General features: G+C 39.1%; 1 protein-coding gene across 2 annotated transcripts in view; it reads left to right on the forward strand.

The window, feature by feature from the left end:
- The window catches only part of adamts17 (ADAM metallopeptidase with thrombospondin type 1 motif, 17), a 94,888-nt gene that overhangs the window by 24,096 nt on the left and 56,053 nt on the right, over nt 1–14,739 (forward strand). For both annotated transcript variants that reach the window (XM_087842988.1, XM_087842993.1), the window contains exons 4-7: nt 1,856–2,028; nt 4,274–4,357; nt 10,894–11,051; nt 14,686–14,729. In XM_087842988.1, coding sequence (XP_087699114.1) covers nt 1,856–2,028; nt 4,274–4,357; nt 10,894–11,051; nt 14,686–14,729 — 459 coding nt within the window. The remainder of the gene's footprint in view (nt 1–1,855; nt 2,029–4,273; nt 4,358–10,893; nt 11,052–14,685; nt 14,730–14,739) is intronic.

Genomic DNA, 14,739 nt, shown 5'->3' on the forward strand with positions numbered 1-14,739 from the left:
GAAAGAAAAGTAATCATGTTAAACAAATCACATGACTTGTTTAAGGTGACATAGTAACAAGATGCTATGTCAGCCCAAGACAAGCCCGAGTCTCTATTTTTGTGTTAAAAGTGTGGATTTCAAACTATATGCCTGTTTTTTAAATTGTGTTGACAGGCCATGTAAAACCAGAGTCATGATAAAAAATATAGACCAGCGGTCCCCAACCCCCGGGCCTCGGACCGGTACCGGTCCGTGAGTCGTTTGGTACCGGGCCGCGAGAGTTGAGGCTCAGGTGTGAAATGTATAGTTTTCAGGGTTTTTATCGGTTTTCAGCGTTATTTTGTTATTGTTTTTATCGTTTACTCGGTTTTCCTGGGTCTTTTCACGTGTGTTATGAATAAATCTTCTTTTTTTCAGTACCAGTACTAGTTTTATTTTGTTGTATTTATCCGCGACACCTTAAAGGCCGGTCCATGAAAATATTGTCGGGCATAAACCGGTCTGTGGCGCAAAAAAGGTTGGAGACCGCTGAAATATACAATGTTGATGTGTTTACTGTCTAAGGATAGCGCTTGTGACCAAAAAAAAGAAGTACCATATTGACCAATCAAAAATGATTTGGCAACATGGCAAGAAGAGAAAGAGAGAGAGAGTTGAGATGTGAGATATTTGTGATGTTTAGCGTGCTTGGATTGTGTAGTTATTGAGTTGTCTTGTGTAGTTAGTGTGTAGTGTAGTCGATATTTTTGTGTGTGTGTCAGAACAATGAGGCGACTGCTGAATATCACAGTCGCTGCCAAAAAGCCACCAAAGGCAGATTACAGTGTAAACGGTGTCTCCAGGTGGAAAACAGGAGTGATACACCTGCTGCTGTCAGGCCTGCAGGTATCACACTTGTGATGAGGTCCATCATCTTATAGTGGACAGAAATGATTTTTTGGAGTGGCACAAATCATTTGTGTGGCATCTTATTTGATGTAGAACAGCTGATTGTTCTGTAAATAGTTTGAAATGGTTATATAAAGAAATTCCTTGGCTGCATTTTTAGGTAAATAGCTGCATTTAACTTTGTTGTTTGCAACACTTGTTCATAATTTCTTAAAGTTTACAATTTATCTTTGCGTTTCAAGTTAATGATTCATTAAACATGTTTGTGGTTCTTACAGTAAAAATAGAACCTTTTTCTACTCTGATTTTATGTTTTTGGTCACCAATAGTTACTTTTCCTAGTAATTAGTTACTTTTATAATATTGTAACTGAGTTACTAACCCAGTTACTTTTTTGAAAAAGTAACTATTAACCAAAACTAATGACTTTTTCATAGTATTTTGCCCAACACTGATACATTCTTACATGCTTTCCCTCATCATTCATTCTGCAGAATAAAACAGCAAATATAAAAGTCTAAATACAGTTGTGCTAAAAAAGATATTTCATTTGTCGTGTGATATTGATTATTGTAATATGTTATGCTAGTGTTTTATTTACCTTATATTTCAGGGAAAGAGAATACAACTTTTAAAAAGTTATCATTAAACTATTCACAATTAGATATTGAACATTTTAGCAGGCGTACAAATCTGTTGAACAGTTCTCCCAATTCTAGAAGTTTGGTCCAGGCAATATCAGGCTCTTTTTCAAAGGTTGCACTTTTTCTACAAAACATTACATCTCTTTATTATTATTATTATAAATTATCAAAGTGTTCGTGTTTAAGTACGGCATCTTTTCAAATCAAAGACACTGAATCTAAGATAATTAAGTTTTAAAATGTTTATTTGGAAGTTGTTTCATAGGATGTAGTTATTTTTTAAACGATTTGTACAAACTTCTGGCATACTGTTTTTAAATGTAGTCTTCCTTTTGTGGTAGGAAGGAAGGAAGAAAGTAGTTCAAGAGTGAATGAGGAGGGTCGTGGGAGGAGAGATGCCATTCGCCTGCACGAAGTCTACACTCTGGAGACGGTGGTGGTAGCAGATTCGGACATGGTCCAGTACCATGGTGGTGAGGCCGCACAGAGGTTCCTATTGACTGTTATGAATATGGTAAGATTTTTAGAATCAAACACTGTTTTTGACTTCCCTCACTTGAGTTTAAGTCAAACCTAAACTGTTTATTCAAATACATATAAGTGTTTATTTAAATACAGAGACTGATACATAGGGCTGCACGATTAATCGTTAGAAAATCGCGATCTCGATTCATACTTATGTGCGATCTCATTTCCAAATGACAACGATTAAAAAAAAAAAAAAAAAAAAAAGATGATTGTACCGCATTTTGATCCTGGACGTAATCTGCATAAAAACAAGCGCTCATGCTTCCTGCTCAACAAATGACGAGGGCGGAGCTTTATACCACGTGATACAGAAGCCATCTGGCAGGGAAAAAACAACGGCGAGCACGTGAAACTGCCCAAGGGGAGAAAACACCATGAGCGCAGAGGAAACGTTTCCTGATGGCGGTGAGAATGACAACCTCGCTGTAAAATTACTTCCAAGAAAAGGTTCTCGTTGCTCCGTGTGGAAGTTTTTTGCCTTCAAAGACAATGAGAGTCAAAAAACTATCATTTGCAAGCACCGCAAGGTAGCAAGGTAACACTACAAATCTGTATCACCACCTCAAACGTCACCATAAGGTGCAATATGACGAAGCTGTAAAGGCCAAGAAAGTGACAGGAGAAAATCCGTCCCGGTCAACCACCCAAACATCAATAACGGGAACCTTATACAGCGCTTCCCTATACCCGTCGAACTCCCGCAGGCACAAAGAAATTACGGAGGCTCTTACTTATCACCTGACCAAAGATATGGCTCCATTAACACTGTGCAAAATGAGGGATTTAGGAAAATGATCAACACCCTAGACCAGGGGTGTCAAACTCAAATGCACAGTGGGCCAAAATTCAAAACTGGAACAAAGTCGCGAGCTAACGTTAATATTTATTGAAATATATTTATTCCTCCAGATATAAGAATGAATCTTTTCTTATGGACTCAAACATGTTTTGCTGAAAAACTGAATATGGAACAAGCAAAGCTTAATACTAAACAATATATATATTAGCTGTATAATATCAGTAGGCCAGCTCTAATAATAATTTGGTATGGCTTTGCGGGCCAAATGTAAATAGGCTGCGGGCCAAATTTGGCCCGCGGGCCAGAGTTTGACACCTATGCCCTAGACAAACGCTACACAGTGCCGTCCCGCAACTATTTTTCTATTGTTGCACTACCTGCTCTATACACGCAGTGTCGAGCAACGGTGGAGACGCAATTTCAAGCAGTACAACATTTTGCGGCAACGACAAAATGTGAGACATTTGTTGTTTTTATGTTTATTTATTGTTTTTATGTTCAGTCTCAACTGTTACGAAGTTGATGTGCAGTTAATAAGTGCAATAAATATTTATACTGGAAAAGAAAATCGTGAGAGAATCGTGATTCTCATTTTATGCAAAATCGTGCAGCCCTACTGATACATTTCTAAACCAGTACAAATGTTGAAAGAAGTTACTCTGTATTTAATTTGTGAGCATTTAAGTCAACTTCATTAAAAAACCATCACATGGCAGCAGTAGAAATAACTTTTTTAGTGTTTGCCAGTATAACTGTCTTAAAGTTATACTGAAATTTGCCATTTCAGCCTTCTTACTCGTGTACTGTTTGGTCTCATACTTACAATACCACCTTGGAAACTTGGTGTACTTTTAACCTTGGCGTACTAAACTCAGAAACCCAGTGCACTTTAAATACAGATCGATTTTCCTAAATTCTTATACAATTTTGTTGCAGAGGGACATTATCATCAGGCGACTTTACACACTCGAGTGTGTTACCCTTATACTCACAACATTAATGCAGGCAACTACACTCTCTTACACGTAGAGCCAATTTAGAATCACCAGCTAACATGACAAGCTAGTCGTGTGTTTGCACCACTGCACAACAATGCTGCTCATAACCAAATGAACAAACCCCAAATCTTTTAAAGTACACAACCAGTTAATATCTGTTTAGGCTTTGTTAGGTAGAGTTGTTTAATTTATGTCTGATAGAGAAATGTGATGTTGATGTCAACTATCTAATCCAAGTGGATTAAAATATTCATTTGCAATAGTCAGTTTGTTTATGTGCATTAGCAGGTTATCATCCATTCATGCATTATTTCTAATGGATGTTATCAGAAAATTGTCCCATAAATTTTGACATTCACTCAAGTATGTTGATGATTTGTTTCCTTTATATGACTTTTCACATGGTTCAGTTGTTCTAATTCTCCTTCTTTCAGGTCTACAATATGTTTCATCACCCGAGTCTCAGAGTTAGACTAGACATTCGAGTCACCAAGCTGATGCTGCTTTACAACCGCCCAGTAAGTCTGACCTTTCACCTTCTTTGACCCACATTAAAATTGCTTTCAACTAGGGCTGCCACAAACGATTATTTTGATAGTCGACTAGTCACAGATTATTTTTGCGATTAGTCGACTAATCAGATCATCATCCATTGGACGTAAAACTACAGCTTATTGCACCAGCAGCATCTGCTCTTATATAACTATCATTAGCTTACAGCTTTAAGTGTGTAAGGTATGTGCTAACTAAAAATAAAGACAAGATGATTTATTAAATTTGAATGAAATTTGCAGATTGTTTCGGTGAAGTTTAATAAACTCCTTGCTATCTAAAATATAACAGGACACCGGAGTAAATTCTCGAGCATCTCACACTTCTGATAATCAGCTGTCTGCTTGATGTTTATTCAGCTGTGTAAAAACTATAACTTTAATCTCAGCCAAACCGATTTACTCAGGAACAAATAAAATACTAAAAAAAGCCAAACAATAACATTTTTAAGTTATCTAAGTGACTTATATATCATGTTTAACCTGAGTAGCGAAAGACGGCGGTGGGTTTGAAAACGATTTGCCGGGAGTCCGGTGTTCTCACGGCTCTAGTGAGCCTAGCCCCCGGCTAGCTATCGAGCTAGTGGGTAACAGACGTCTCCGAAGACGTCGGAGCGCTTTTGAAAATATGTGGTGTCTTGATAAACTGAGCAGATATTTGAGGTTTACACAGCTACATTCTCGCCTGAAAATATGTTAAACGTTTATTTTGTGACCCAGAAAGAATAATAAGAGTAATATTAAAACTAACTAGCTGCCGCCATTGTTGGAAACTGAGCTGGGCTGCGCTATGAATTCTGGGACACAGCTTCTTCTTCTTCGGGGTTTAACGGCAGCTGGCATCCTTGTACATGCAGTGCTGCCATCTTCTGTTTTAGTCCGTTATTACACTCTTAAATCCTACTACTTATTCCTGCGTCTTTTGGGATCTTACAAAGCTTCAAACGACGCGTCGACTATTAAATCAGTCGTCGACGATTTTGATAGTCGACTAATCGTGGCAGCCCTAATTTCAACCCTAACAACCTGAGTTTCATAAGTTTGTGACATTACCTCTGAGGAGTGTGTGTGTGAAAAAAGAAATTAAAAAATCCCCCTTTTTCTCTTTCAAAGCAATCTGCCCAAACTTTACAGGCTTTTTTCTAAAGTTCATCTATGCAAAGATTTATTCTCAAGGTGTCTTGTGTGCATCCTTTGAGTGTGTTAAAATTGCTCTATGATGACATTTTTTCACTTTTATAACCCTGTTTTCTTAAAATGTGGTGCACTATGTATACAATTCAATGATCACATATAGTGTAACTCACTATCTTTGATTCCAGTTTGCACAAAGGCAACAAATGGCAGCAAAATTATTTATTTTGCACATGTTGGTATGGGATATTGTATTTGTTTTAAATGTTATATACTTATGTGGTATGTAGCTTTTGTCGCCATGATGCCAGGTCTCTCTTGGAAATGAGATTTTTAATCTCAATGAGATTTTTACCTGGATAAATAAAGGACTAATAAAAAAAGCACACATACTGTAGTCCAGTTGGTTGGTTGGTTGGTTGTTTGCTGCTAATAGACGTACATTAGTTTATGTAAGCTAATTAATAACAACAGCCAAAACTAAATGGAATATAAAGAGACTAAAACTATAATTGGGTTTCGGGGGTCACTTTGGTATTCCCCCTGGCTGCAACAACGAGTTTCATGTTAACAAAGGAAGAATAGGCCGTCCACGTTCAGTTCTGTCCAAGTGGGTCTTCGTTGTTTGGCTAGTGTTAGCATTTATTTTTATCTTTAAGGCTATATACCTCATAATTTGCGTCACACATATGGTTCATCCTTTACTGCACAAATGTATGTCATATCAGGTAGTTTTTTGTTTTTTGTTTTTTTTGTTTTTTTCTCTTTGTTTCTTCTCGCTAATATCCTCTGCCTGTAGCAATATAGCCAAACCTTTTGTGCTAAATCTACCATCCAATTTAAAATGAAGACATAATCCCATATTGTGGGGGTGGCTGTAGCTCAGGTGGTAGAGCAGGTCATCTACTGATCGGAAGGTTGGTGGTTCGATTCCTGGCTTCCCCAGTCTGCATGCCAAATATCCTTGGGCAAGATACTAACCCCAAATTGCTCTCCGATGCATCCATCGGAGTATGAATGTGTGTGAATGTCAGTTAGAAAGCACCTAGGAAAAATGTGCTTGTGCGAATGGGTGTGAATGGGTGAATGCACAAGTTGTGTAAAGCGCTTTGAGTGCTCAGAAGAGTAGAAAAGCGCTATATAAGAGCCAGTCCATATTGGTCGTGACAATCTGCACTCCACATAGTCTTAAGTTTATTAAAAAAAACACAATAATTAATATAAACAGCATTTCAAAACCTTTAGATAAAACCTTAAATGGTCTTGCTCCTGCTTATGGGTCATCCCACGGTCAGAGCTTATTGCACCAAGATTAGAAAGATCTCCCAAGTGACCTCCGAAATGCATCAACTCTGACTGTCTTTAAATCATGTAAACAGTGTGACTGTGTATGGGATGGGTTTCAAGTAACTCTTTTATTTTTCTGTTACAAAAATCTTTCGTTATAAATGTTCTTTTTTTTTTTTTCTGCCTGTCCCATTTGGTTCTTTAGCCGTCAGAATTGTTGTCTGAAGACCAACAAGGATACCCAATGGATTTATTTTGCCAAATGGATCATCATGGCATTGCCGTATTGGTCCATTTGATCGACCTTTGTTTTTATTATTTATTTTATTTTATTTTCAGTTGTTACAGACGGGACAGACATGAGTGAGGGATAGGAAAGGGAGAAAGAAAGAGGAAGGAAAAGAAAAACAGAAGGGGAGAGGGACAGTGAGAAAGGGGGGGAAAAATCTCCTGGATCACCTGTTGAGAGAAAAAGAATAGATATCAGGTAGTTTTGAATGCAGACTGTTACACTATGAACCCCTGTCAGGTATGTGGGTGAGGGTTGTGATACATACAAGAAAACAGGGCCATAAATGCTGGTGTTTGGGAATGCATTTCTTCTACAGGCCTGACCAGAGGACAAGAGGCAGTTGCCATGGTGATGGCATTGTTGCATGCAAAGGTTTCATCTCTACAAAAGGAGATGTTCAGAAATGTGTAGAAGTTGAAACGTGAGCCATACATGAGGTCTAAAGGCTTTCCTCCAACTTTTGACCAATCGTTTTAACATACACACAGATAAGATAAGATAAGAACTTTATTTATCCTGAGGGAAATAATTTTGTCTGCCCAGGTGTACCAGCCTTTTGTCTCTGAGCCAGAGAGATGGAGGTCCATGGCGGCATGTAAAAGGAATCTGAAATCCTAACCGTTTGATAATAAATTGGGAAAACTTGTAATTTGAGCATATTTGTTTTCTCTCTCATAAAAAAACAGACAATTCTGCGCCCAACATGGGGCTTGATTGAGTTGAGGAGAAGATCACCATTGGCGAGCAGAATCGGAGCGATGTTGATTTGAGCCTCGCCAGATATTCTGAACCGAGCCTAACCGGTTGCTCGTGAAAGAAAATGGGCCTAATAAAAAGGTAGGCAGGATTGCTGTTATTGAAGCATAGTTTTAACACTAGTTACATTGAAATGGAAAAATCTACCTGTTAGCTGTAATGCTCAGGTTTGTAAGCACTCTCCTCCACAGTGTAAAGCAGCATTGAGCAGAATCTCAACAACCTGGTGTCTGACACTCTAAATTTAGTAAAAAGGGGTCACTCGCTCACATTTGGGCTTTGCTTTTCCTCACTTCTAATATGAAGTAATCCATTCAGGGACATGACTCGAGGGGTAAAAAAGGTCTTTAGGAAAGTTGTGGCATCTTTTCCTCTGAGTCTGTTTTTTGTTTTGCTTTTTTCATCGCATACATCAACCTCTTTTCTTCCCCAGTCGTGCTTCAGTAAGAAACAGAGTTATGTTTGTGGTGTGATGTGCATGTAGTAAGCTGTTATGTTGTTATGTTAAAGATTATTGTATTGCATAAAATACTGCTTATGGCATCAGCTCAGTACACGCGACCAGACCAGAGTCTCCAGCTTGTCGGTCCCATGAACCACCTGATTCAAACAGGCTCTCGTCCACACGGTGCTCATTTATAAAGTGCTTTACAAACCTAAATATTACAGCTAACAGGTGGATTTCCCTGTGTCTGAGAAGCACTTACTGCTAAAGAGACAGACTGAAATCATTGGTTTCTTAACATAAAACTCATTGTTGCAGCCAGGAGCGGTGGAAAAGTGACCTCCTTAGACTGCTTTTAGTTTTGGTGTCCTTATTTTCCCCCTGAGTTGTTGGTGCTTTTGTTAGTTAACTAATATGAACTAATGTTTGTCAGTTGAACCCAATCAATCAACCACCCAACCCAGTGACATCACATTGTGTACTGGCACAAGATGGTGCTAAGCATCTTCTTAAAATCCTTAAAAAGTAAGTGCTGAAAATGAAATTTATAAAAGTCAAAGGAGCTTGCAAAGAAAAGCGTCTGGACTTCTTTAAGTTGCTTGAATATGTTTCACCTTCATCCGAGAAGCTTCTTCAGTTCTAAGGTCAAATGGTGGAGAGTCCCAGATTTAAACCTAGTGGGAGTTTCCCCCCACAGAGGGACAAAAGGACCCCCTGATGATCCTCTAATCGCCTGAGCCAAGGTGTGAAACTGGGTGTGGGTCCCAATCAGCCAGAGTTTCAGGTGAGCTCATTGTGAAACCTGGCCCCACCCTATCATGTGATTTCCTGAGGTCAGATGGCCCAGGATGTGAGTGGGCGTTAAGGCATCTGGGGAGGGAACTCAAAACTGGATTATAGATGGCAGAGAGTTGGTGTCGTAAACCACCGCCTCTGTTCAAAGATGGTCGCTCACAGTGGACATAGATGCTTCTTTCACTCCTCTTTCAAACCATCTGTCCTCTCTGTCCAAAATGTGAACATTGGCATCCTCGAAAGAGTGACCTTTGACCTTTAGATGCAGATGAACAGCTGAGTCTTGTCCTGTGGAGGTGGCTCTTCTGTGTTGTGCCATGCGCTTGTGAAGTGGCTGTTTGGTTTCTCCGATGTAGAGGTCTGGGCATTCCTCGCTGCTGTACAGCAAACACCACATTGTTAAGTCTGTGTTTTGGAGTTTTGTCTTTCGGGTGAACCAGTTTGTGTCTGAGTGTGTTGCTGGGTCTGAAATGCACCAGGATGTCGTGCTTGGAGAAAACTCTCCTGAGTTTCTCTGATGCACGTCAAGATGATGGTCTTCCTTAAGCCATCTTAATTTTGGTGTACCTCAGGGTTCTTTTTTGGGGAACTTACTATTTCTGGTTTACATGATCCCTCTTCAGCACATTTTGAGTGCTTTTAAAGAGGTATCATATACCTGCTACACAGATGATATTCATTTATACATCCATTTTAAGCCTAATGAGGTATTGAATCTGCATGTCTTACACAAGTGCTTAGGCTTTGTAAAAGGCTGGATGGATAAAACTTTTCTTCAATCAGGAAAAGCTGAAATTCTTGATTGTGCTCCAGAAGAGCATACTACTCCAATAATGGAAACTCTTGGTCCGTTAGCCTCTTATGCCAAGTCTTCCATCAGAAACATCGGGGCAAATTTTGAGTCTGGTTTTCCTTCAGATGTTCATGTTCATACTCTGGTTAATTCATGTTTATATTAGTTACAAAATATTGTTAAGCTAAGTAATATCATCCCACAAACAGACTTGGAAACTGTTATTCATGCTTTTGTTTCTTCAAGATTGGATTACTGTACTGTACAGCGCTATACAAATACAGGCCATTTACCATTCATCATTTACCTGCCTAAACAAAGCATCATTAGACCATCTGCAGATCCAATGAAATTCAGCAGCGAATGAGAAACAAAGTAATTGAGACCTCTTAGTCTGGGAAAGGCTATAAAGTCAAAACATAGAACAGTGATGAACCTTCTCAGGAGTGGCTGGCAGAGCAAAGTTACCGCAGTAGTGCAGCGGTGACTTATCCAAGAGGTTACAAACGACCCCAGAACAATATCCAAAGAACTGCAGGCCTCACTTGCCTCGGTTAAGGTTGGTGTTTATGACTCCACCATAAGAAAGAGACTGAGCAACAATGGAGTTCTAAAATGAAAAAGGAACATGAAGGCTTGTCTCAATTTTGCCGGAAAACATCTTGACGATCCCCTAAACGTTTTTGGAAATACTCTGTGGACTGATAAGATAAAAATGGAACTTGCGTGTCCCTTCTAAAACATTATGGTTATGCAGGGAAGATCCCCAAACAAGTGATCCAAGGAAGCTTCCTTACAGCAGACGGACTCACATGCTGTTCTATCCTCCTCACTGGCCATTGAGTTTTTGAGTAGGTTATCAAAGCACCTATTGGCTTCGCCTTCAGCCAATTTGTTGTGTCAAACCAACTAGCCTAATGACATAATGTTCATTGTGCATAAGTCCCAATTTTTTTTCATTATTATCAGAATTAAATTAATTAAGTGTCTTTGTTCTCCAGGAAAAGCTAAAGGTGGGCCATCATGGAGAAAGATCTCTGGAGAGCTTCTGTCACTGGCAGCATCAAGAATTTGGTGGGCCTTGGTACCTTGGTACCAACCATGTTCCCGGTGGAAGAGATGATATCCCTCCAGTGGACAGTGCTGTATTGGTCACCAGGTATGCAGCTATGAACTGTATTAACCCTTTAAAGCCGGTTGGAGCGGGCACGCTCTGTTTTGCGTAACTATTTTTAAATCCCAGTAGCTCTGCAACCACGTGAGCTAGCGCAATAATTTTTTTTGCATATGAAACCGGATGAGTTGTACTTACATCTTATGCCATCATCTTGTCCTCGGTCACAGTTTCCTTCCACATATAGCTTTGCAAAAACTGCATAAAAAGCGCTTGCAGCAACAAAAACATAATATTCCAGAAACACGCTTTGCCGATCCGATCAGCTGTTTGTAACACTTCCTACGTCCATCAGCGCGAACTTTCGCATGTCCGCCATGACCTGCCCGAAACCGGAAGTGACGTCATTTTGTGGAAATGTAGTTTTTTACCATCAGGGCCTCATGAGCCTATACTGGTGTTTTTAAAAGTTCTGTTTGACTTTATGACTTTCTGTGTGGTTTCTGGGATGCTTAGGACTCATATTGCACTGCTGGAAATAGTTTATTTTGATGCATATGCTGCTTTTTTGCAAATTTGCATTATATTTATTTTTGTTTTTCCTGCAGTGTATAAAAATTGGTGTATTTCAAAAATAAAACTATGAAGACACTCAAAATAAATTTCCTGTGGTGGGAAACTAGTTTGTGCAACTTTTTTGTATTTACAGTTTTGAGGGATAAGCCTCTTAAATTTCTCTAACTAGAAATATATGTTAAAAAAGCAAAAACGATTTTAAATTTCTTTGTAGTTTATTGCACTTTTTTGCAATTTATGTAATTACTATGAACTTAATGCAGACATATCATTAAAATTTAGGCTGTAATGGTTGTATTGATGTATATCAACTTGAAATGCTCCCAAAAATGGCTCCACAGCATGTAAAAATATAATATAAGCTCTGGCGGTCTTGGTTCTATGGTAGGTCTTAAAGGGTTAAAGCTTCTTAGAACTTCACGGTGAGGAAGAGAGCTGTCATGTTATTGAGTCTGATTGTTGTTCCCCGTCATAGCAAAAATCTGAGCATTATATAAATGTGACTCTGCAGTTCCCCCACTCCCCAGGCCAGACCAGTGCCATAGAAGATGGTGAATAGAAAAATCTTGTTCTATTAGGGTCCAATCATGTGCTGCCTGATACTTATAGGCAAATACACCAATGTCTTGCCAGCATTTATGTTTGTGTTTGCTCAGAGATGTGTTTGTGCAGAATGATAAATACTGAATAACTCCCACTGAGGTGAGACAGTGAAGAAGCACGTGCTGTCTTGCCAGTACATGCAGTCAGCAGTGATGACATAATTAAACACTTTTAACCACTGGGTTTGAAATCTTATGTCAGGACCTGCAGAGATGCAATACAACTCAAGTTTGTTGGTAGCATAAAATCAACTTCTGTGAGAGATGCTGAGACATGCTTATTCTGAAGAACAGCTGCACAAAGCGTGTGCTTACCGGCAGCCATTCATATATATACTGGTCCTCAATCATGTCAACGTTTGAGATGTGACAATGTTTTCTGTTTGTAACCCTTAATGCCATGAGGTGTAAAAATAAGACATGAATCTCTGCACAGAACACATGCAATGCCCTTTCAAAGCAGGTTGCTCAGGAATGTCAGCTGCTCTGATGATGAGTGCGTGGCACCAGAATCTATCCTACATTCAACATCTTTGCCAGTAATTATCAAAGTATAAGTGAGTCGTGTGAGTGTTTTACATAAATACCAGTCAAAGAATCCTTCTGCTCTAAATGTTTAATTGTTGTCTGTATCAGTGTAGGTGTCACTTCTGATACCAAGTTGTTGTGCATTAAAGAGTGGGTTTTATTCTTGCAAGAAGGAGTTCAGTCAGCACACGGCACTTTGGCGTTGTAGTGAAGAATTCAACTGAACAAAGGAACCGGGCTCTACTAATATAGGGTCCCCCCTAAATCTTTATTACCCTAGTGCCTGTCAGAACTGCCCAGAGGCAGGAAGCAGGATATTGCTTCATTAAAAGAGATCCCATATACTTGCACTTCTCCGATCGACAGGGACAAGCATGATGTTGGCACAGGAGAAAGAAAGCCACATCTTAGTAACAAAATAATCTTCTAGAGTCGTAGCATTGATGAATAAGCAGTTAATTTAAACAGCCGTCATGTTTGCTTTGTCCACAGTGCTGCAGTTAACTACATAAATACACAGACACAAACAACCATACAACTCAGACACACTCATGTCTGATTACACCTTCCGGTCCCCAGTAAACCACGCACATTCTCGCTTCGACCGTTTTTAGTTAGCAGCTCCATTATGAAGGATATCACAGACACTCATATTCATAGATCAATATCAGCGGTGCCAGTGTCTGCCTCTCTAACACAAGAAACAGTCACACCACCAATTAAGAATGGAAGACTTAACACACCAGGTTCATTTGGAGAACTTTGGACATGGTCATAAATCTGGAAAATGTTTGTTAACCAGTTAAAGCTAAAGAAAGAAAAAAAACTCTATTAAGGATTCGACTGGGAGCCTTACTTATAACCTATTTGGTTCATTCTTCATCGATTGGATCAAAACACTATAAGGCTTCACAAATGCTTGTGCGTTAACTAACCATCCAAAGCTTCCCGCTAGAAAGAGGTGCCACGCACGCACACACACACGCACGCACACACTCTTACACATACGCGCACACACGCACACACACGCGCACGCACACACACGCGCACACACACACGTGCACACACACGCGCACACACACGCGCACACACACGTGCACACACACACACAAACGCGCACACACGCGCAGATTCTGTACATAAAGGTAAACTTTATCAATATTCATTTTCTCTAATATCAAAGTCTCACACTCAGTCTTTCTCTCATTTCAGTTTGATTGTTGACAAACTGAACGGTTTGTATTACAGTCTAGTCCAACTTAACTGAATCAACCATCTGGTACAATTATAGCTATTCTGAACTATGCAGTTTATGAAAACTATGCAGCCCCTTCAGCAACTGAAGAATTTGAAAGTAAATTAAAACAAAATATAATTTTACATTAAATAAAAAGTTTTAAACTTAATTAAAATAAAACATGTCTTAAATTAAAATAAGTAAACTGTCATGTTTATTGCTGCCAAAAACAAGTTAAACACATTTGGACAGTGAAGGAATGTCAGGATTCTTGCTCAGAAAAAGGATCAACATGCTCTGAAGTCAGAGCACAAAAACCTTTTTGTAACAAAATATCGATTTCTGCTGTCCCTGTATCCATACATTATTAGCAAACAAAATATCACCATGCTACACAGTATCCATTTTCCCCCCACCCCTAGTTGTTTCCCAGTTTCACAGTCTCATCACAGCTTGTCAGTTATTTATTTTTTTCCAGTTTATGTTTAGTTTTAGTTTCACCCCACATTATCTTGCCTTGTATTCATGTTTCTCTTGTATTAGCCCAACAAAGGCTCGCATTTTGTTCAAGCATTTGGGTCCTCCACTCATGTGCCATACGGTCTGCCCACTGGACCGTGACATATCATTTTTCTAGCACAATCCATATTAAGTGTAAATGTAAATGTACTCTACTTTAATGTTTTAACTAATCTCAGTAAATCAGTGTTGTAAATTCTTTCTTTTCTTCTTTCAGAACAGATTTCTGTGTTCACAAAGATGAGCCATGTGATACTGTGGGTGAGTACCA

The sequence above is a fragment of the Neolamprologus brichardi genome, chromosome 1 (assembly GCF_056152115.1).
Source record: "Neolamprologus brichardi isolate AB-2024 chromosome 1, ASM5615211v1, whole genome shotgun sequence".
Lineage (NCBI taxonomy): Eukaryota > Metazoa > Chordata > Actinopteri > Cichliformes > Cichlidae > Neolamprologus > Neolamprologus brichardi.